The sequence below is a fragment of the Heptranchias perlo genome, chromosome 4, assembly GCF_035084215.1.
Source record: "Heptranchias perlo isolate sHepPer1 chromosome 4, sHepPer1.hap1, whole genome shotgun sequence".
NCBI lineage: Eukaryota > Metazoa > Chordata > Chondrichthyes > Hexanchiformes > Hexanchidae > Heptranchias > Heptranchias perlo.
In genome coordinates, this window is record NC_090328.1 from 111,899,051 (window position 1) to 111,923,007 (window position 23,957).

Genomic DNA, 23,957 nt, shown 5'->3' on the forward strand with positions numbered 1-23,957 from the left:
GATGACGATGGCAGTGTGAACATAAAGAAAAATACTGGAAATCTGAAACAAAAACAGAAAATGTTGGCAACACCCAGCGTCTGTGGAGAGAAGAGACGGGATGTTTTGGGTACACAGAACTGATGCTGAGAAAGGGTCCTTACCCTGTCCTTTCTGTCTCTACAGATGCTGCCGGACCTGCTGAATGTTTCCAGCATTTCCTGTTTTTGCTTTATGGAAATGGCTCAGTCACCAAACTTTAATTGACTGTTTAAAAACTTTTCAATATTAATAGACTTTTGTTTCCCCAATTAAGGGGAATGCAAATGTGGAACTTCAGTCAGCAATTGTGCATAAAATGTAACATTATTGTCTTAATCACATTTTTAGCCCTTTTATCACAATCAGGTAGCTTATGGTCAATATACAAAGTATTATTCTACCGCACTGTGACATCCGTTATACTTTGTAAACAGTGAGCTGCAGAGCGATTACACAACTCAGAAATAATACCTAGTAAAGGGTATTAAACAGAGCAGAATTTTGGCCAGTTTTCCTTCACCATTTTATATTTAATTTTGTTGCCAGTGAGAACGGGGAATGGGGGGGGGGGCGGTGCGGGTGGGGCTCAGTATTAGCATGTACCTTCACTCTTTATGGAGTAGAAGCTTTGCTTTTTCCTGCTTGGAATAATGATTACTACTAATTATAATATCATACTAGGCAATTTTCTTGCTATTTATTCTTAAACTCTGTTTATTCAGTTTGGTCCTGACACTCAAAAGGACAACACAGAAATGGAGATGCATCCTACATTGAGAGTACTTGAAGAGCCTTGGGATACAATTGGTATCCTGAGTGCTGTTGGTTATGATTTATGGTCCAAACCACGAGTAGGGTATAAATCATATCCCTTGGTATTTATCATGTATTCTGTTTATAACACATCTTTGATAAATGTAAAATTATAATGATAAAAGCACAAATTTTAAATTCAAACCATATAGGTATGAATATTGGAATGTGCCTGATGTAGTGATTGAGGTGTTTTCACAGTGTCATATGTTCTTAATAACAATGTAATCTCCATGAAATTAAAAACACCTTTCGTGGAGATAATGGACCAGAATTTCCTGTAGCTGGTGAATGAACGGCCCCCACTGTTAGTTAGACTTGCCCTTGCCAATATCATTTCCATGACATTTTGCACTGCAAGTTTCTGGAAATGGGAACAGCACGGTGCAGTCCACAGGGCATCTGGGACCTGTGTGAACAGGGCAAGCAATTGGGTATCTACTTAACCAATCAGATTGAAGAATCGTTAATGAGCAGCACAGAGTCTGAACCAGGAAGTGTAAGTTAGAATAGTGAATTCAATGTCAAGTCAGGTACAGAAAGCAAACTAAAAGGACGGGGAAAGAAAGATTTGATCATGAGAGAGAAAAAAAGACAAAGAAAAAGTTTTAAAAAATAATTTTTATTTACATTTTAAAAAATCTCCAACAATTGAAACCTGAAGGAATGAGACGCCACACTTGTAAGAGTTAATTTTCAGTGCCAGAGAGGTTATTTGGCAGTAATTAACACTTATCAGGCCGTTAAAAGGGAGCTTAGACTGAAATGTTCAAGCTCTTTCTGTGGTGAGTTTAGTCTGTATCTACCGTGCAAATGCAGAAACTTCATGCCGTTCAATGTATTTCAATTGGGAGCCAGACTGTGAGCTGCCGTTTTAATGAAGCTAACGGAGGAATGCCGCATCTTTGACAGCAACTTCCGGATTTTCATGTTTAACCATGCTGCTGCCCTCGCCTTAAGTTGCTGTGAAGTGTGAGCATAAATAACAGTGAGGACTGTTAGCCTCATCGTTATTTTAATAGTAAATTCTGGCCCAATGTCATTACTTGTGGCATTAGCGCAAAGATATGTTGCAAGCAGAGAAAATTAAAATGGTTGTTGGTTTACACCCTACTCTAAGGTTGAAGAAGATAATTTAGGTGCAGTATAGAAGAGGTGCTGCATTGTTGGCAGTGTTGTTCTTCCAATGAAACATTAAACCGAAGCCCTGTTCTGGTTAAAGATCTTATAGCATTATTCAAACAACAGTAGTTCTCCTGGTCAACAATCCTCTCAACTGATGCCATTGGTTATTATCTGATTGCCATTTGTGAGAATCTACAGTTCCAAAATGGCTTCCATGCTTGCAAGCATATCAGCACTCGCTCATTTCCAGATTGAGAGGTGTTATAAGGTGCTATATAGATTGAAGTCTTTCCTGTTTTCTTCTTTTCACATTGAGAATGCCATGAACCCAAGACTTAGAAAAAAAGAAATGGATAAAGCTCAAAATTCCTGCAAAGTAAGTCCCTCATTTCACCTGTGCTATCAGAGCGAAAGAAGAGGCCGTAGTGAGATTATAGAGGGGAACAAGGAGGAAGCTGATCAAAGACATGCACCAGGGTTTGTAGAAGACAAACTCTGAAAGCGTATTTGATTCAGATTAGCTAAGCGCTGACTTTATGATTATAATGTAAGCAAATTCTGAGAATTTAAATCTTCAAAGGAAAACTATACATAAAGAAAAAAAAATCCTGTCTAAATTGGATGTTAAGTGTGCTCAAAGGACTCAATTTAATGTTAAAAATCCACAGTAAAAATAAGGGAAGTCCCAAGTTGATGATGGATACCATTTAGCCCATCTTCCACAAAACCCTACCGTCTCCCCAACAGACCATCCAATTGCCTCATGAATAATTCCAAAGTTCAGCACCCCCAGGACCCTACATGGAAAACCATTAATCATTGTACATGAAGTATTTCCTGAACTTCCTTTTACTAGCTTTTATATATGTCTCTTTATCCTGCAATCACTGTTCAACTTGAAATAGCATTCAAGATCAACCTTATCTATTCCACTTGCTCTGCACCTGAGATTCCCCCTCATTCACTGCCTGTCTACAGTCAGTGTTTTTCTAACTTTTATAACTCAGTCCTCTGATAATAAGGATCAGCCTTGTGGCCCTTCCCTGCACAATGACTGGGACTTGACACTATCCATTGTATCACAGAAGTGAATGCAGTGCACAAGATATGGCCTATTCAGACCACTATATAGTTTCAGCACGATTGCTTCAGGCTTATACGTTACCAATTTGACCATCTGTTTGCTTTTTAAGATTGCTGCCCTGCAATGATCTCTTTCAGCTTTTTCCTCTAACCAGTTTACCATCGTTAATTGTTCCAATTTGTAGCATCATACATTTAGCTTGTATTGAATTTCATTCATTATAGTTGTGCCCTCTTGCAAATTTTGTCTAGATTTTTCTGTGGTTCCTTGGAAATTTCATCAGATTTGACTGCTGCCATTAATTTAGTATCAACTGTGAATTTGTGTTTCTGGATCCAGGTTGTTTATGTGGATTAGAAACAGTAAGAATCATAGCACTGATTTCTGGGGCAATCCACTCAGTCTATCTCCCCAGCCCAACATCTTTCTCCTAACCAGTAACCACTGTTTCGTCTCTTTCACCAATTTCTTATACACCTCCAGGTTTCACCTAATTATATCCACTGGCTTAAGGTGGAGTAATGGCCTACCATGCAGGACTTTATTGAAGGCTTTCTACAAATTTCGGCATGTTACATAATTGATCTTTCCAACACCCACTCTGGATTTTCCTTCCATAAAAGGATAAAGAAAATTGATCAGACAGAATCTCCCCTTCTGAAACCATGCTGACTCCCATTCACCAGGTTATTTTCATATATGTATTCCTCAAGCTTTTGTTCCTAATAACTGATGACATTACTTTTAAACTTTTATTGACACAAGGCTAATGGGTCTTTAGGTTGGTTTTGACACCTTTTTTGGTACCATGTTGGCTTGTTTCTAATCCAATAGGTCTTCCCCTGCATTCACTGACTTCCTCATGATGACAGTCAGTGTCTTGTAGATTTTGTTTGTAATACCACTTAGCACCTTTGGGTGTACATTGTCCAGCCATCAGGTATTCTTCCAAAGCAGGAAGAGAGCAGAGACTTCTAACCAGCTAATATCATGCCAGCTTTTTAAAAAAAAAATTCATTCACAGGATGTGGGCGTCGCTGGCAAAGCCAGCATTTATTGCCCATCCCTAATTGCCCTTGAGAAGCTGGTGATGAGCTGCCTTCTTGAACCACTGCAGTCTGTGTGGTGAAGGTTCTCCCACAGTGCTGTTAGGGAGGGAGTTCCAGGATTTTGACCCAGCAATGATGAAGGAACAGCGATATATTTCCAAGTCGAGATGGTGTGTGACTTGGAGGGGAACGTGCAGGTGGTGTTGTTCCCATTTGCCTGCTGCCCTTGTCCTTCTAGGTGGTACAGGTCACTGGTTTGGGAGGTGCAGGCGAAGAAGCCTTGGCGAGCTGCCTCAGAGCATCCTGTAGATGGTACACACTGCAGCCACGGTGCACTGGTGGTGAAGGGAGTGAATGTTTGGGGGAACTGCTGCGCATGTTTTGGCATCTTATAGGTTCTTGGAAAAGCCCAGAAAATGAATGGCTGGAGGGAAGTTAATTAGCATTCCTTCATGAAGCTAAGTGAAAATGATGATACGATGGGCTAAAAATTGATAAAGAGAAGGCACTAGAAAGGCTAGCCGTACTTAAAGTAGATAAAGGATATGGGCAGGTATATGGAGTTAGATCACAGATCAGCCATGATCTTATCAAATGGCAGAGCGGGCTCGAGAGGCTGAATGGCCTACTCCTGTTCTTATGTAAGTCACCCGGTCCAGATGGGATACACCCTAGGTTGCTGAGGGAAGTAAAAGTGGAAATTCAGGGAGGTACTGGCCATAATCTTCCAAACATCTTTAGATACCGGGAGGTGGTGCCAGAGGATTGGAGAATTGCAAATGTTACACCCTTGTTCAAAAAAGGGTGTAAGGATAAATCCAGCAACTATAGGCCAGTCAGTTTAACCTCGATGGTGGGGAAACTTTTAGAAACAATAATCCGGGACAGAATCAGCAGTCACTTGGACATGTGGATGGAAAAGCCAGCACGGATTTGTTAAAGGCAAATTGTGTTTAACTAACTTGATAGAGTTTTTTTGATGAGGCAACAGAGGATAGACAAGGGAAATGCAGTTGATGTGGTGTATATGGACTTTCAAAAGGCGTTTGATAAAATACCGCATAACAAGCTTGTCATCAAGACTGAAGCCAATGGAAAAATTGGTACTAAATTTAGTAACGAGTAATGAACCAGATTTAGTTAACAGCTTGACTGTGCGTGAACATCTATCCAATAGCGATCATAACATGATCGAGTTCAATGTAATGTTTGAAAGGGAAAAAAGTGAATCAGCTGCTAAGATTCTAGACGTGGGTAAGGCTGACTTCAGTGGGATGAGACAGAGACTGTCCACGGTAAACTGGGCAAATCCGTTAATGGGTAAAACGGCTGATGATCAGTGGGAAATGTTTAAAGAAACTTTTAACGTGACACAGAATCGATTTATACTCTTGAGGGGCAAGAACTCTACTTGCCAAAAAAAACAGCCATGGACAACTAAAGAGGTAAGGGACAGTATAAGACATAAGGAAAGGGCATACAAAAAGGCAAAAAATGGCACAGATCCTGGCAAATGGGAAAGATACAAAGATCAACAAAGTCACAAAACAGATAGTAAGAGCTACAAAAAGAGAGTATGAAAAGAAACTTGCAAGGGATATCAAAACCAATACGAAGAACTTTTATAGTTATATTAGGAAAAAGAGGGTGGTCAGGAGCAGTGTTGGCCCCTTAAAAACTGAAAGTGGGGATATTGTCATTGACAATGGGGAAATGGCGGACATGTTGAACAATTACTTGCGTCAGTATTTACAGTAGTAAAAGAGGATAGCATGCCAGAAATCCCAAGAAAACTAATATTGAACCGGGGACAGGGACTCAATAAAATTAACATAAGTAAAGCAACAGTAATGAAGAAAATAATAGCACTAAAAAGTAACAAATCCCCAGGACCAGATGGTTTCCATCCCAGGGTTTTAAGGGAAGTAGGTGAGCACATTGCAGATGCCCTAACTATAATCTTTCAAAGTTCTCTAGATTCAGAAACCATCCCTCTAGATTGGAAAATTGCACATGTCACTCCGCTTTTTAAGAAAGGAGAGAGAGGGAAATCAGGGAATTATAGACCAGTTAGCCTAACATCTGTTGTGGGGAAAATGCTGGAGTCTATAATTAAGGATAGGGTGACTGAACACCTCGAGAATTTTCAGTTAATCAGAGAGAGCCAGCAAGGATTTGTGAAAGGTAGGTCGTGCCTGACAACCCTATTGAATTTTTTGAAGAGGTGACTAAAGTAGTAGACAGGGGAATGTCAATGGATGTTATTTATATGGACTTCCAGAAGGCATTTGATAAGGTCCCACATAAAAGACTGTTAGCTAAGATAGAAGCCCATGGAATCGAGGGAAAAGTACGGACTTGGTTAGGAAGTTGGCTGAGCGAAAGGCGACAGAGTGTAGGTACTCACATTGGCAGTGGAGTCCCGCAGGGATCTGTCTTGGGGCCTCAATTATTCACAATATTTATTAACGACTTAGATGAAGGCATAGAAAGTCTCATATCTAAGTTTGCCGATGACACAAAGATTGGTGGCATTGTAAGCAGTGTAGATGAAAACATAAAATTACAATTACAAAGCAATATTGATAGATTAGGTGAATGGGCAAAACTGTGGCAAATGGAATTCAATGTAGGCAAATGTGAGGTCATCCACTTTGGATCAAAAAAGGATAGAACAGGGTACTTTCTAAATGGTAAAAAGTTAAAAACAGTGGGCGTCCAAAGGGACTTAGGGGTTCAGGTACATAGATCGTTGAAGTGTCATGAACAGGTGCAGAAAATAATCAAGAAGGCTAATGGAATGCTGGCCTTTATATCTGGAGGACTAGAGTACAAGGGGGCAGAAGTTATGCTGCAGCTATACAAAACCCTGGTTAGACCGCACCTGGAGTACTGTCAGCAATTCTGGGCACCACACCTTCAGTAGGACATATTGGCCTTGGAGGGAGTGCAGCGTAGGTTTACTAGAATGATACCTGGACTTCAAGGGTTAAGTTACGAGGAGAGATTACACAAATTGGGGTTGTATTCTCTGGAGTTCTGAAGGTTCAGGGGTGATCTCATCGAAGTTTATAAGATATTAAGGGGAACTGATAGGGTGGATAGAGAGAAACTATTTCCGCTGGTTGGGGATTCTAGGAGTAGGGGGCACAGTCTAAAAATCAGAGCCAGACCTTTCAGGAGGGAGATTAGAAAACATTTCTACACACAAAGGGTGATAGAAGTTTGGAACTCTCTTCCACAAACGGCAATTGATACTAGCTCAGTTGCTAAATTTAAATCTGAGATAGATAGCTTTTTGGCAACCAACGGTATTAAGGGATATGGGCCAAAGGCAGGTATATGGAGTTAGATCACAGATCAGCCATGATCGTATCAAATGGCAAAGCAGGCATGAGGGGCTGAATGGCCTATTTATGTTCCTATGAATAAAAGGGGCAGTAACAGAATTGGCTAAGTAACAGGAAACAGAAAGCGGTGGACTGGAGGGAGGTATACAGTGGTGTTCCTCAGGGGTCGGTACTAGGACCACTGCTTTTCTTGATATATATTAATGACTTGGACTTGGGTGTAGAGAGCACAATTTCCAAATTTGCAGATGACATAAAACTTGGAAGAGTAGTGAATAGTGAGGAGGATAGTGATAGACTTCAAGAGGACATAGACAGGCTGGTGACATGGGTAGACATGCCACCAGCCAGAAATTTAATGCAGAAAAATGCGAGATGATACATTTCAGTAGGAAGAATGTGGAGTGGCAATATAAACTAAAGGGCTCAATTCTAAAAAGGTTACAGGAACAGAGATCTGGGGGTATATGTACACAAATCATTGAAGGTGGCAGGGCAGGTTGAGACAGTGGTTAAAAAAATAACCACAGGATCCTGGGCTTTATAAATAGGGGCATAGAGTACAAAAGCAAGAAAGTCATGATGAACCTTCATAAAACACTTCAGCCATAACTGGAGTATTGTGAACAGTTCTGGGCACCACACTTTAGGAAAGATGTGAAGGCCTTAGAGAGGGTACAGAAGAGATTTACTAAAATGATTCCTGGGATGAGGGACTTCAGTTATGTGGATAAACTGGAGAAGCTGGGGTTGTTCTCCTTAGAGCAGAGAAGGTTGAGAGGAGATTTGATAGAGGTATTCAAAATCATGAAGGTCTAGACAGAGTAGATAGAGAGAAACTGTTCCCAACTGTTGGCAGAAGGATCAAGAACCAGAGGACATAGATTTAAGGTGATTGGCAAATGAACCAAAGGTGACATGGGAAAATCTTAAATAAACACAGCGAGTGGTTAGGATCTGGAAAGCACTGCCAGAGGGGGTGGTGGAGGCATATTCAATCACTGTCTTCAAAAGGGAATTGGATAAGTACTTAAAAGGAAAAAAATTGTAGGGCTACGAGGATAGGGCGGGGGAGTGGGACTAGTTGGATTGCTCTTGCATAGAGCCAGCACTGACTCGATGGGACAAATGGCCTCTTTCCGTGCTGTAGCCTTTTTATGATTCTATACGGTTCCCAGGAAAATGTTGGGATGTCTCCAAAGTGCATGAAAGCAGGTGTCTGGTCCAGATTTTGCCTCTATTATATGGGGAAAAAGTAGCAGCGATTATATTCAGAGTGAGGGCAGGATTCAAAGTGGCATGGTGAATGTGGGCAACAAAAACTAGTGACAAATAAGTGTGCAGTGGTTATAGTTCTCAACAGGTGGCGAAGAAATCTAGAATGGACAGGATAGTAGGATGGACAATTGGGCAGTCCCAGTGAGGGATGGAGTTTGCAGAGAGCAAGTCCACACACCATCTTTTGTCCATTCATTTTAATGTGTAATCGGGATTTTGTTTTCAGAACCAAGTTAATAGTTTTACAGATCTGTTCAGAAGTTATATTTTTGGCACCAAGAGAAAATATCAGTTTTAAAATTTTAGGTGCAAAATGGTCTCTTTTCTGTTATTCCAAAGAATCTTACTTTTTCTATCTTCCAGAAACTCTCAAAAATATAATTTTCAGGATCTGCCTTACACAAGTAACCAAGGAGTGAAGACAGACCAATAAAATTGAGTTGTCAACAGATTTAAATCCATAAACATAAATTCTCCTTCTGCTGACAATGTATAACAATAACTTACATTCATACAGCGTCTTTAATGCAAGAAAACATCCCAAGGCGCTTCACAGGAGCAATCAAACAAAATTTGACACCAAGCCACATGAAATATTAGGACAGGTGACCAAAAGCTTGGTCAAAGAGGTAGGTTTTAAGGAGCGTCCTAAAAAGGAGAGAGAGGTGGAAAGGTTTAGGGAGGGAATTCCAGAGCTTAGGGCCTAGGCAGCTGAAGGCACGGCCGCTAAAAAACGGGGATGCAGATTGGAGGAGAACGGAGATTTGGGAGGGTTGTAGGACTGGAGAAGGTTACAGAGATAGGGAGGGGCGAGGCCGAGGCCCTGGAGGGATTTGAACACGAGGATGAAAATTATAAAAAAAACCGAGGCATTGCCAGATTGGGAGCCAATGTAGGTCAATGAGCACAGGGATGATGGGTGAACGGGACTTGGAAAGAGTTAGGATACGGGCAGTAGAGTTTTGGATGAGCTCAAGTTTATGGAGGGTGGAAGATGGGAAATCGGCCAGAAGAGAATTGGATTTGTTGAGTCTGGGAGGTAACAAAAGCATGGAGGAGGGTTTCGGCAGGAGCAGAGACGGACGATACTTAGGTGGACGTAGGCGGACTTTGTGATGGAGAGAATATGGAAGCTCAGCTCAGGGTCAAATAGGACGCCAAGGTTGCGAAGATCTGGTTTAGCCTTGGACAGTGGCCAGGGAGAGGGATGGCCGATGATAGATCGATTAAAATCAGGGATGCGTAAGAGGCTAGAATTGGCAGAGCGCAGAGATCGGAGGGTTGTAGGGCTGGATCAGGTTACAGAGGTAGGGGCGAGGCCATGGAGGAATTTGAAAACAAGGATGAGAATTTAAAAAAAAACGAGGTGTTGCCGGACCAGGAGAGCATTGGAATAGTAGGTAACAAAGACACGGATGAGAGTTTCAGCAGCAGATGAGCTGAGGCAGGGGAGAGACGGGCGATGTTACGGAGGTGGAAGTAGGCGGTCTTGGTGATGGAGTGGATATGGGGTCAGAAGCTTGTCTCAGGGCTTAATAGGGCGCCAAGGTTGCGAACGGTCTGATTCAGCCTCAGACAGTGGCCAGGGAGAGGGATGGAGTCGGTGGCGAGGGAACGGAGTTTGTGGTGGGGACCAAAGACAATGGCTTTGGTCTTTCCAATATTTAGTTGGAGGAAATTTCTGCTCATCCGCTACTGGATGTCGGACAAGCAGCGAGACAAATCAGAGACAGTGGAGGGGTCGAGAGAGGTGGTGAGGTAGAGCTGGGTATCATCAGTGTACATGTGGAACCTGGCGTCGTATTTTTGGATGATTTCGCAAAGGGGGAAGCGTGTAGAGGAGAAATGGGCGGGGCCTTGGGGGAATCCAGACGTAACGATGCGGGAGTGGGAAGAGAAGCCATTGCAGGAATTCTCTGGCTACGACTGGATCGATAAAAATGGAACCAGGCGAGGGCAGTCCCACCCAGCTGGACAACTGAGGAGAGGTATTGGAGGAGGATGGTATGGTCAACCGTGCCACAAGCTCCAAACAGGTCGAGAAGGGATAGTTTACCATCGTCACAGTCACATAGGATGTCATTTGTGACTTTGATAAGGGCCGTTTCAGTGCTGTGGCAGAGGCAGAAACCTGATTGGAGGGATTTAAATATGCTTACCAGTTGCTACTTCACAAATACTTTACAAGGTTAACAGTACTTTTAAAACCAGTCATTATGATGCTCCTTTATGTACTGGAAACATGATGGAAGTGTTTCTGCTGCAGAAGATTCAGAGCGATTATCTTCACTTTGTTGTATTTGGTTTTAGGGCTCTGTTCTGTAAAATTAGTTGCACAAACAAGCCATCATCCATTCTTTTGTTTCCTATCACAGTCTCCTGCTGTGCTCCTACCACCCTCCTTCCTCTCTGCCTGAATATGAATGATTTCAATTCCTGAGCAAGGACTGTAATGTATGTGCACTTCATGTAAAGAGCTGCACAATGCATAAAATACACCACTTACCAACCAGAACACTGCTTCCAGAACTCAATACTTCTTTGGTTCCAGGAACAGTAGCAAGTACTGTGTGAACGTCATAGCCTGCAACTGAAAATGCCAGCACCAAGTCCTTAGATTCTGGGAATGCTCTTGGGGGATCTGTAACATATTGAATAGAAAGTGTTTAACTCAAAGGATGGCAGAAAACAGGATATTTAAACAGCTGTGGAGGTTGGTCATGATGTTATGGTACTACTAACCATAGCATAGGAACTGGGTTTATTAATATCACAAACTTGTTTGGACAGTGCAGCACAGACTGCAGACAATGTTTCCTCAAACCGATGTCTTCACTGGTTTCCTCCCAATCGAACTGACAACAACCATGAACACTGAGAACATTCATTAGCGGAAGTAATAAATCAAAGTAAATGACCAACTGCTACAAAAACAAAAAGCCATGAGAGCAGCTTTTCAGCAATATTGCTTTGTACAATTTGTATGATTACTCTGAACTAATGGTAAAATTTAATGCACAAGGAACTTTTAGACAGCTGGAACTAGGTCACTCAAGGTTTCACATTTGTCACCTGATTCCTTTCACTGGGTGATTTCTACTCACTCTCGACTGGGAAACTTCATGACTGCTAATAGAAGATTGGGGCAGCCTTTCCAATTGGGTGCCGAACAAGCACATTATTGAAGTAGTGCCCGAGACAGACACGAAGTGCAGCAATCGGGAGACCCAACTACTCTCAGCTCCCAGTCTCATCCACATGTTTTCAGTCAGCTGTGGGCACCAAATGGGCATTCACTACAGCTCACTGGTGTATTCAGGAGCAAAGTCGGCTGGCTGACAGGTAGCCCTATGGGGGGGAGGGGGGAGTGAGAACGGGGGCAATAAAAATCTTAAACAAAAAAAAGTTTACCTTTTGGGATAGGGCTCCAGCGATCACTTTACGGAGGCGGAGGAATTATGAATTAAAATTAGACATAGGGGTGGGAATGAACTGATGGGAGAAGGTGGAGGTAGAGAGGTAATCTGGGAGAGAGCAAGCATAGTGCTGAGCACTGCCTAACAGCAGTAGTGAGAAGAGGAGAGGCAAGAGACGAATCATTGTAAATCCATTAGCGAGCGGAGATTAATTAGCAACGAGGAGGTGCTGAAGGCACATTTCTTACCTTGTAATACCAGACGCGTTGTTTCTATCACTTGGCCAAGAGCATTTGATGCCTGACAAGAATATAATCCCTGGTTGGCTAATGTGACATTGATTATTGAGAGCGATCCATTCTGGAAATGCTGAGTATTGGCATCAAGCCTGCCCATGTCCTTTGTCCAGGTGACTCTAGGCTCAGGTACACCTAAGAAACAAAAAAGTCAGGAAGAATGAAAATAAATGTAACTTTTTAAATTTTAATGAAGGTTAAAAAGTAAATGCTTAAATGCTCCACACACAGATTATGGAATACTGTTTTCTTAATGTTAAATAATCAGAACAAAAGCCAACTCTAAATAGTAAATTAATCAGTTACATCCTTTGCATTTGTAGGTTTATATTTCTTCATGTGGCAAGTGGCTTATTTGCCACAATTCCTTTCTCTATCCTCCTGTGGTTCAACTGCCATGTTTGTTTATAACCATTTACTTAGCAACAAGCAAGGTGCCAACATTGTATGTATTTTTAGTACATGATGATGTAGCAATTTACTACAAAGGAATTAAAAAGAATTCCCTGGCCTGTCATCACAATGCTCCCATTTCTACATCTTGAGATTATTTTTTTTTAAAGCACTTTAGCAGTATATTTTCCCCTGTTCGTTCATGTTTGTCTAGTCAGTATAATCATACAGCAGGGGATTCAGATAAGAAATGAGGCAATTTTATGCTAAATCGCTGTGACACTTTATATTTTTCTCTAACATTGGAGAATGAGGATAATATACTGCTTAACAACTAAATGGCACTGTGAGATATGATAAGGACAGGCAGGACCAACCAAAATTAATCATTATATTCATAGTATGTTACAGCACAGAGGGCAGCCATTCAGCCCATTGTGCCTGTGCCGGCTCTTTGAAAGAGCTATCCAATTAATCCCACTCACCTGCTCTTTCCCCACAGCTCTGTAAATTTCCTTCAAGTATTTATCCAATTCTCTTTTGAAAGTTATTATTGAACCTGCTTTCACCACCCTTTCAGTCAGTGCATCCCAGATCATAACTCGCAGCGTAAAAAAATGTTTCCTCATGTCGTTAACTGATTCTTTTGCCAATTACCTTAAGTCTGTATCTTCTGGTTACTGCCCCTTGTGCCAATGGAAAGTTTCTCCTTATTTACTCTATAAAAAACGGTCATGATTTTGAACACCTCTATCAAATCTCCCCCTAACCTTCTCTTGTTAACAGAAATTGTCATTCTAGTGAAACAACATTATGACTCCTGTATACATGTTACAAGTGTCAGTGGAAATGACAACAGATGGGGGTAAATTTTAACCCCCAAGAACGCATGGGGAGTAAAAATCCTCCGTTTTCAGAGTGGGATGGCATCCCGGCTCCAACATGCCCACTTCTGGGTTTAACCCAGGCAAGTTCATCTGTATGTGGACAACAGAAAGTCCCGTCCCTCCACTAAAAGCCGGCAGGCTGATACTTAAAAGGGCAGTGTACCTCATCAAGATACTTAATATTTTGTGTATTGGAATAATAAAACAAATTTAACCTTACCTGTTCGGGTTTCCCATCGCTTCCCATTCACGTTAGGTGAAAGCAGGTGGGAAGGGCCAGATCCACGAGGTGAGGGTCTTTATTGCATTGCTTGTGGGCCCGGAGGAGCAAGATTGTTTCATCCAGGCCCAACAAGCCTACCTGGCCAACAGGACCCACGTGATTGGCTGACCACCCCCGCCCCCCCCGACCTCCGACTCTTCAGCAGACCTCCAATCTGTTCCTCAGCCCCCCGCCCCGTGATCCCTCCCTCTGATCCCCGGCTGCGGCAGTAGGCCTTCCTGCCCGGAAGCGCAATTGATGGGCCTCATTGAGATTGCGACCTGCCCACTTACCATTCGGGTTTTGCACATGGAACTCATCCCCCAGCTCACTTAAAATTTTCCCCATGATGTTTGACTTCAGTGCTTGAAGTGATAACCTTCCATTGACCTTTGATCAGCTGAATTAATCATTGGTAACACTGCTTCACTTATTGTTGGCCAATCTCAGATTAAGGTACTAAACTGATTAAGTTTATCTATAAATATTGGCTATTGTTACAAATTGCAAACAAAATATGTGAATGGGTGGGACTACCACACATTTGACTTATAGAATCGTAGAAAATTTACAGCCCAGAAAGAAGCCATTCGGCCCATTGTGTCTGAGAAACGAGCCACCCAGCCTCATCCCACTTTCCCGCATTTGGTCCATAGACATGCAGGTCATGGCTCTTTAGGTGCACATTCAGGTATATTTTTTTAAATGAGTTAAGGGTTTCTGCCTCTACCACTCAGGCAGTGAGCTCCAGACCCCCACCACCTCTGGATGATAAAAATTTTCCCTCATTTCCGCTCTAATCCTTCGACCAATCACTTTAAATCGATGCCCCCTGGTTATTGACACCTCTTCTATGGGACATAGGTCTTTCCTATCCACTCTATCTAGGCCCCTCATAATTTTGTACCCCCCAATTAAATCACCACTCAGCCTCCTCTGTTCCAAGGAAAACAACCCCAGCCTATCCAATCTGTCATCATAGCTAAAATTCTCCAGCCCTGGCAACATCTTCGTAAATCTCTTCTGCATCCTCTAGTGCAATAACATCCTTCCTGTAATGTGACCAGAACTGTGCGCAGTACTCAAGCTGTGGCCTAACTAGTGTTTTATACAGTTCCAGCATAACATCCCTGCTTTTATATTCTATGCCTCGGCTAATAAAGGAAAGCATTTCATATGCCTTCTTAACCACCTTATCTACCTGTCCTGCTACCTTCAGGGATTTGTGGATATGCATTCCAAGGTCCCTCACTTCCTCCACACCTCTCAGTATCCTCCCATTTATTGCGTACTCCCTTGCCTCGTTTGCTCTCCCCAAATGCATTACCTCACACTTCTCCAGATTGAACTCCATTTGCCACTTTTCTGCCCATCTGACCAGTCCATTGATATCTTTCTGCAGTCTACAGTTTTCCTCCTCACTATCAACCACACGGCCTGTCTTTGTGTCATCTGCAAATTTCTTAAATCATGCCCCCTACGTCTAAGTCCAAGGGCTCGATTTTCGGACCCCCGAGCCGGCGGGTTCGTGCCGGGGGGGCTCTGAAAATCGGGGACTCCCGGGGCGGATCCGGAGCCTGGCTCCAACCCGCCCACTTCTGGGTTCCCCAGTGACGCGCTTAGATGCGTGCGCAGCCCCCACGTGCGGGACTCCCTTGAGGTAATTATTTTGATACTTCAGGTCGTCAGCAGACCTGATTGAAATGATATTTTAGGAGGGGTGGGATTTTCATCTCGACTGAGAATGTTTCCCGTACTGGGGGAAACACTCCCAGTTCAAATGGACGTGTTGCAGCCATCAGCCTGTGGCAGCTGCAAAGGTCCATTTGACAGGTGGGGGGGGGGGGGGGTGGGGGGAAGACACTCACTAATTGCAGGAAGGCCACTCTGTCATTTTGGACAAAGTTTGGCCTCCACCACCCTCCTCCTAACAGTAAAATTCACAAGCTTGCACACTTACCCCGGTGTGCAGACACATTTACCTACCTTGCGGACCCCCTCAAATGTACATCTTCCGGATGGGAGCCGCCATAGCTGCTGTCATGACCTCCTCGGAGGGCGAACAGCATCACCAGCCTCGGTGGCCACGCTGTCCACCTCTGACACGTGCAGCTCCACAACACAGTGCTGTGACACATCCACCTGCACAGCAGGAGGGAGGGCAACTGCAGAGAGAGATGCGTCGCAGAAGGCACTACCCTCGCCACAGGGTCTAAAGACCGAGGCTCAGCTTCCTGTACCTCTCTGAGCAGCAGTGCATACAGAGGTTCAGAGTCACTCTACATGTAGTCGTGGACATCTGCAGCCTCCTTCATGCCGAGCTGCTCCCGGCTGGCCCGAGCACCATCTTCTTAACTGTCGCTGTCAAAGTCACCACTGCCCTCAACAACTTCTCCTTCGTATTCTTCCAGGGTGCCACTGGGGACATCGCCGACGTCTCTCAGTCGTCTGCACAAAAGAGCCCTGCAAATGCACCTACACCCACTCTGCAGTGACACAATGGGTGGCATCAGTTGTGGGTCTTCATAGTGATCCTCAGGAAAGGGCATTAGTGCACAAACCAGACAAGATTTGCAAAGACGTGGCAGTAGTGGTGACAATATAATATGTAATGTGAGTTGATCAGAATTAAATATCAGTAAAAACCATGACAAACCCTCAAACTCCCTTGTGCATCCCCTTCATGCTCACGACACGTTTGCCTTACGCTTCCTATTGCACATATGTGATGCATGCCCTGTGGCTGCAGCACAGGTAGTGACAGGTTGAGTGAGGCTGACCGTGAAAGAGATGCATGAGAGGGTGAGTATGAGATAGAGCCATGAGATTGTATGAGGATTGGGTTGAGTGGTAGTGGTGGGATGAGTACTGGGCGAGGTGAGTAAGTGCGGGTAAGATGAGGATGAGCTTCAAGTGGGTGTGAGAAGTGATGTGATAGAGTAGTGTTGGCAGTGCAGAAGGAGATGTGGGGTGGGGGCGGTGATGTGGCAGACAGAGTGTAGGGGAATGAGTAAGTGTACTCACTTCGGCTGACTTAATTAGGTCATTGAAGCGCCTCCTGCATTGTATGTTGGTGATGCAGGTGACCTCCTCTGCCACCTCGAGCCAGGCCTTCTTGGTGGCAGAGGCAGGCCATTTCATCCCGCCCGCCGGGGAGAAGATCTCTGTCCTCCCCCTCCTCCTCACCCCATCCAATAATACCTGGAGTGAGGCATCATTAAACCTGGGAGCAGCCTTCCCCCTGGGCTGCTCCATGTTGTAATTTTGCCTATTTTCTGCAGCATCAGTCAGCGGAGGACTGCCCCTTTAAAAATGGCTCCTCCAGCTGACAGCCTATGTTCGCCTGCGCAGTCCGCCCGCTGCGCAGCTTTCCAGCGCGAAACCTTTCAATCACACTGCGATTGCATGCGGAGCACCCTGATTTCACTGGGCGCATTACCCACGCGCCCAGTCGACCCCCAGCTGACAACCCGCCTCCCTCCTAATATCGGGCCCCAAATCATTAATGTATACCATAAGAAGTAAAGGATCTAGTACAGAGCTCTGCGGCACTCCACAGGAAACAGCCTTCCAGTTGCAAAAACACCTGCCGACCATTATCCTTTGCTTCCTGCCACTGAGCCAATTTTGGATCCAATTTGACACATTCCCTTGGATCCCATGGGCCTTTACTTTTTTGACCAATCTGCCCATGTGGGACCTTGTCAAAAGCCTTGCTAAAATCCATATAGACTACATCAATTACACTACCCTCATCGATCCTCCCTGTCACCATCTCGAAAAATTCAATAAAGTTAGTCAGACACAACCTCCCCTGAACAAATCTGTGCTGACTGTCCTTGATCAGTCCGTGCCTTTCTAAGTGGCAGTTTATCCTGTCCTTCAGAATTGATTCCAATTATTTTCCCAACACCGAGGTTAGGCTGACTGGCCTATAATTATTCTGTCTATCCTTCGCTCCTTTTTAAACAACGGTACAACGTTAGCAGTCCTCCAATCCTCCGGCATTTTGACTGTATCCAGTGAAGTTTGGAAAATGATTGTTAAAGCCTCCGCTATTTCCTCCTTGGCTTCTTTTAACAGTCTGGGATACATTTCATCTGGCCCTGGTGATTTATCCACTTTTAAAGATGCTAATCCCCTTAATACTTCCTCTCTCACTATGTTTATCACATCCAATATTTCACACTCCTCCTCCTTAACTTCAATCCCTACATCATCCCTCTCCTTCGTGAAGACAGATGCAAAGTATTCATTAAGAACCATACCCACATCTTCTGCCTCCACACATAGTTTACCTTTTTGGTCTCTAATAGGCCCTACTCTTAGTTATCCTCTTGCTCTTAATGTATTCATAAAACATCTTTGGGTTTTCTTTGATTTTAACCTGCTAATATTTTTTCATGCCCTCTCTGCTTTCCTAATTTCCTTTTTAACTTCATAGAAATATAGAAAATAGGAGCAAGAGTCGGCCATTCGGCCCTTCAGGCCAGCTCCGTTAATGCCCTCCAAGTGTTCTGTTATCATATCTTTTATAATAGACTTTAGCATTTTCCCCACTACTGATGTTAGGCTAACTGGTCTGTAATTCCCTGTTTATTAACTCCCTCCTTTTTTAAATAGTGGGGTTACATTTGCCACCCTACAATCTGTAGGAACTGTTCGAGTCTATAGAATTTTGGAAGATGATCACCATTGCATCCACTATTTCCAGGGCCACTTCCTTTAGTACCCTGCACTTTGTATACTCCAAGCTTTCTGTAGTATTGAGTTCCCGGTGTCAATCATAGGCTTTCTTTTTCTGCCTTCTGCCTAAATGCTTCTCGACATCCAGGGGGCTCTAGATTTGGCAGCCCCTCCCTTTTTCTTTGTGGGAACATGTTTACCCTGAACCCCTTGAATTACCCCTTTGAATGTCTCCCACTGCTCTGACACTGATTTACCTTCAAGTAGCTGTTTCCAGTTTACTTCTGCTAAATCACTTCTCAGTTTAGTAAAATTGGCCTGTCCCCAATTGAAAGCTTTAACTCCTGCTCTGACTTTGTCCTTTTCCATAACTATGCTAAAACGAACTGTATTATGATCACTACCACCAAAATGCTCTCCCACTGCTACTTCTTCCACTGCCCCTCTTCATTTCCGAGAACTAAATCCAGAACTGCCCCCCCCACCTCGTTGGGCTTGCTATATATTGGCGAAAAAAAAATTCTCCTGTATGCAATTTAAGAATTCTGCACCCTCTATACCATTCACACTGTTTGTATCCCAGTTAATATTAGGGTAGTTAAAATCCTCTATTACTGCCCTATTGTTTTTGCACTTCAGAAATTTGCCTACATATTTGCTCCTCTATCTCCCTCTGACTGTTTGGGGGTCTATAGTACATTCCCAGCAGTGTGAGTGCCCCTTTTTGGTTCTTTAGCTCAACCCATGAGGCCTCATTTGATGCTCTAAAATATCATCCCTCCTCACAACTGTAATTGTTTCCTTAACCAAAATTGCCAACCACCCCTCCTTTTTTATCCCCCTCTCTATTGCATCTGAAAACCCTGTAACCAGGGACATTGAGCTGCCAGTCCTGCCCCTCTTTAAGCCATGTTTCTGTGATAGTTAAGATATCATACTGCCACGTGTCTTCTGTGCCCTCAGCTCATCCGTCTTATTTCCTACACACCTTGCATTGAGAAATACATTTAAGGACTGCCAAACTCCTGTTTATTTTCTAACCTTCATTCCCTCTGCCTTCCAGACTCACTCACTAATTGTCTGCCTTCCTTTGGATCAAAAACGGATAGAACAGGGTACTTTCTAAATGGTAAAAAGTTAAAAACAGTGGGCGTCCAAAGGGACTTAGGGGTTCAGGTACATAGATCATTGAAGTGTCATGAACAGGTGCAGAAAATAATCAAGAAGGCAAATGGAATGCTGGTCTTTATATCTAGAGGACTAGAGTACAAGGGGGCAGAAGTTATGCGCAGCTATACAAAACCCTGGTTAGACCGCACCTGGAGTACTGTGAGCAGTTCTGGGCACCGCACCTTCGGAAGGACATATTGGCCTTGGAGGGAGTGCAGCGTAGGTTTACTAGAATGATACCCGGACTTCAAGGGTTAAGTTACGAGGAGAGATTACACAAATTGGGGTTGTATTCTCTAGAGTTTAGAAGGTTAAGGGGTGATCTGATCGAAGTTTATAAGATATTAAGGAGAATGGATAGGGTGGATAGAGAGAAACTATTTCCGCTGGTTGGGGATTCTAGGAGTAGGGGGCACAGTCTAAAAATTAGAGCCAGACCTTTCAGGAGCGAGATTAGAAAACATTTCTACACACAAAGGGTGGTAAAGGTTTGGAACTCTCTTCCACAAACGGCAACTGATACTAACTCAATTGCTAAATTTAAATCTGAGATAGATAGCTTTTTGGCAACCAACGGTATTAAGGGATATGGGCCAAAGGCAGGTATATGGAGCTAGATCACAGATCAGCCATGATCTTATCGAATGGCGGAGCAGGCACGAGGGGCTGAATGGCCTACTCTTGTTCCTATGTTCCATTTCCAGTTCCGACTTTATCCCATCTGAATCCATACTCAGGTTCCCATCCCCCTGCCAAGATAGTTTAAACCCTCCCCGACAGCACTAGCAAACCTCCCTGCAAGGATATTGGTCCGGGCCCCGTTGAGGTGCAACCCGTCCGGCTTGTACAGGTCCCACCTCCCCCAGAACCACTCCCAACGCCCCAGGAATCTAACGCCCTCCCCCTTGCAGCCATGTATTCATCTGCTTTATCCTCCTATTTCTATTCTCACTAGTGCATGGCACTGGGAGTATTCCGGAGATTACTACCTTTGAGGTCCTGCTTTTTAATCTCTTTCCTAACTCCTTAAACTCTGCCTGCAGGATCTCATCCCTCTTTCTATCTATGTTGTTGGTCCTGATATGGACCACGACCTCTGGCTTTCACCACCGCCCCCCCCCCCCCCACTCCCAGAATGTTCTGCAGCTGCTCAGTGACATCCATGACCCTGGCACCAGGGAGGCAACATACCGTCCTGGAATCATGCCTGCGGCAACAGAAGCGCCTGCCTGCTCCCCTAACTATGGAATCGCCTATCACTAGCGCTCTCCTGACCTGTCTCCTCCCCCCCTGGACAGCTCAGCCACCCGTGGTGCTCTGGTTGCACTCCCCAGGGGAATCCTCTCCCCCACCAGTATTCAGAACTGAACTCTGGTTAGAGAGAGAGATGCTCTCAGGGGACTCCTGCACTACCTGCCTGGTCCTTCTTGTCTGTCTGGCAGTCACCCAGTCCCTCTCTGCCTGCACTCTTAAGTTGCAGGGTGACCACCTCTTGAAACGTGCTATCCACAAAACTCTCAGCCTCACGGATGCTGCTCAAGGTCCAAAACCCGGAGCTCGAGCTCCTCCAGCTGAAAACACTTCCTGCACTTGTGGTTGTCCAGGACACAGGAAGCGTGTCCATATGATCACTTGTAGTTTTCCCCAATTTATTCATGTGTAGAGGCCCAAAGTAACATACTGTAATTCTGAACAAACAGGATATCAATGCTAATTTGTTCATAGCCCAGCACGTTCACTGCCTTTTTTTTAAAATGCAAAATTGTGGTGCTTGGGCAGCAAACTACATGTAATAAATGTAAACATTCTAATGGGATTAATCACTTGCCCTATTGAAGGCATATCACAAATGTTTTTCTAGCGCAAAAACACAAAAGGAAAAGCGGCCCAACCATGGCCAACAAAAGAAATTAAGGATAGTATTAGATCCAAAGAGGAGTCATATAAAGTTGCCAGAAAAAGTAGCAAGCCTGAGGATTGGGAGCAGTTTAGAATTCAGAAAAAAAGGACCAAGAGATTGATTAAGAGGGGAAAAATAGAGTATGAGAGTAAACTTGCAAGCAACATAAAAGTGGACTGTAAAAGCTTCTACAAGTATGTAAAAAGAAAAAGATTAGTGAAGACAACTGTAGGTCCGTTACAGTCAGAAACAGGAGAATTTATGATGGGGAACAAAGAAATGGCAGAGCAATTAAATACTTTGGTTCTGTCTTCACGGGAGAGGACACAAAACTTCGCAGAAATGCTAGGGAACCAAGGGACTAGTGAGAAGGAGGAATTAAAAGAAAATAGTATTCGTAAAAAAAAGTGCCGGAGAAATTAATGGGACTGAAAGCCGATAAATCCCCAGGGCCTGATAATCTGCATCCCAGAGTACTAGAAGAGGTAGCCATGGAAATAATGGATGCATTAATTGTCGTCTTCCAAAATTCTATAGATTATGGAACAGTTCCTGCAGATTGGAGGGTGGCAAATATAACCCCACTATTTAAAAAAGGAGAAAGAAAACAGGGAACTACAGACCAGTTAGCCTAACATCAGTAGTAGGGAAAATGCTAGAGTCTATTATAAAGGATGTGATAACAGGACACTTAGAAAATATCAACGTGATTAGACAAAGTCAACATGGATTTATGAAAGGGAAATCATGTTTGACAAACCTACTGGAGTTTTTTGAGGATGTAACTGGAAGACAAGATAAGGGAGAACCAGTGGATGTGGTTTATTTGGATTTTCAGAAGGTCTTTGATAAAGTCCCACATAAGAGGTTAGAGTGCAAAATTAAAGCATATGCAATTGGGGGTATTATACTGGCATGGATTGAAAATTGGTTAACAGACAGGAAACAGAGTAGGAATGGGTCTTTTTCGGGGTGGCAGGCAGTGACTAGTTGGGGGGACGGACGGACACGCACACGCACAGGATGAGGGAACCAAATGTAATATTTCCAAGTTTGCTGATGACAAAAAACTAGGTGAGTTGTCAGGAGGATGCAAAAAGGCTTCAAGGCAATTTAGACAAGTTGGGTGAGTGGGCAAATACATGGCAGACGCAGTACAATGTGGATAAATGTGAAGTTAGCCATTTCGGAAGGAAAAACAGAATGACAGTATTATTTAAATGGTGATAGATTGGGAAGTGTTGATGTACAAAGGGACCTGGGTGTCCTTGTACACCAGTCACTGAACGCAAACATGCAGGTGCAGCAAGCAGTTTGGAAGGCAAATGGTATGTTGGCCTTCATTGCAAGAGGATTTGAGTACAGGAACAAGGATGTCTTACTGCAGTTATACAGGGCCTTGGTGAGACCACACCTGGAGTATTGTGTGCAGATTTGGTCTCCTTACCTAAGAAAGGATATACTTGCCATAGAAGGAGTGCAGCGAAGGTTCACCAGACTGATTCCTGAGGTGGCAGCACTGTCGTATGAGGAGAGATTGGGTCGACTCGGCCTGTATTCACTCGCGATTAGAAGAATGAGAGGGGATCTCATTGAAACGTATAAAATTCTGACAGGGCTAGACAGACTGGATGCAGGGAGGATGTTTCCCCTGGCTGGGGGTGGGGTCTGTCCCAGAACGAGGGGTCACAGTCTCAGGCTATGGGGTAGGATATTTAGGACTGAGACGAGGAGAAATTTCTTCACTCAGAGGGTGGTGAACCTGTGGAATTCTCTACCACAGAAGGTTGGAGGCCAAGTCACTGAATATATTTAAGAAGGAGCTAGATAAATTTCTAGACACAAAAAGGCATCAAGGGGTATGGGGAGAGAGCAGGAATATGGTACTGAGATAGAGGACCAGCCATGATCATATTGAATGGCGCAGCAGGCTCAAAGGGCCGAATGGCCTACTCCTGCTCCTATTTTCTATGTTTCTATGTTTCCTACAGAGGGTAAATTGTTGTAAAGCATACAACATTCAAAGGCTGAGCAGTAAAGATTTGAATAACAATTACAGTGAAAGTATGTTTGCTTTATCAGATATATCATTGTAAAAGATGTATTAATTTTTTATTCCTTAACCATTTGAGGGCTCCAATTACATTTCTGCACTTGAACAGAAGATGATTAAAAATGTTTAGCATTTTTTAATTAACACTATAAATTGGCAACCAGTTCCCAGGAA

At 43.6% G+C, this 23,957-nt stretch overlaps 1 protein-coding gene across 1 annotated transcript in view; it reads right to left on the bottom strand.

Annotated features, from left to right (window-relative positions):
* Positions 1–23,957, bottom strand: part of LOC137320664 (ADAMTS-like protein 1) — a 613,156-nt gene that overhangs the window by 57,403 nt on the left and 531,796 nt on the right. Inside the window, exons 23-24 of the mRNA XM_067982343.1 lie at positions 12,385–12,567; positions 11,227–11,361 (exon numbers count right to left, since the gene is read on the bottom strand). Coding sequence (XP_067838444.1) covers positions 11,227–11,361; positions 12,385–12,567 — 318 coding nt within the window. The remainder of the gene's footprint in view (positions 1–11,226; positions 11,362–12,384; positions 12,568–23,957) is intronic.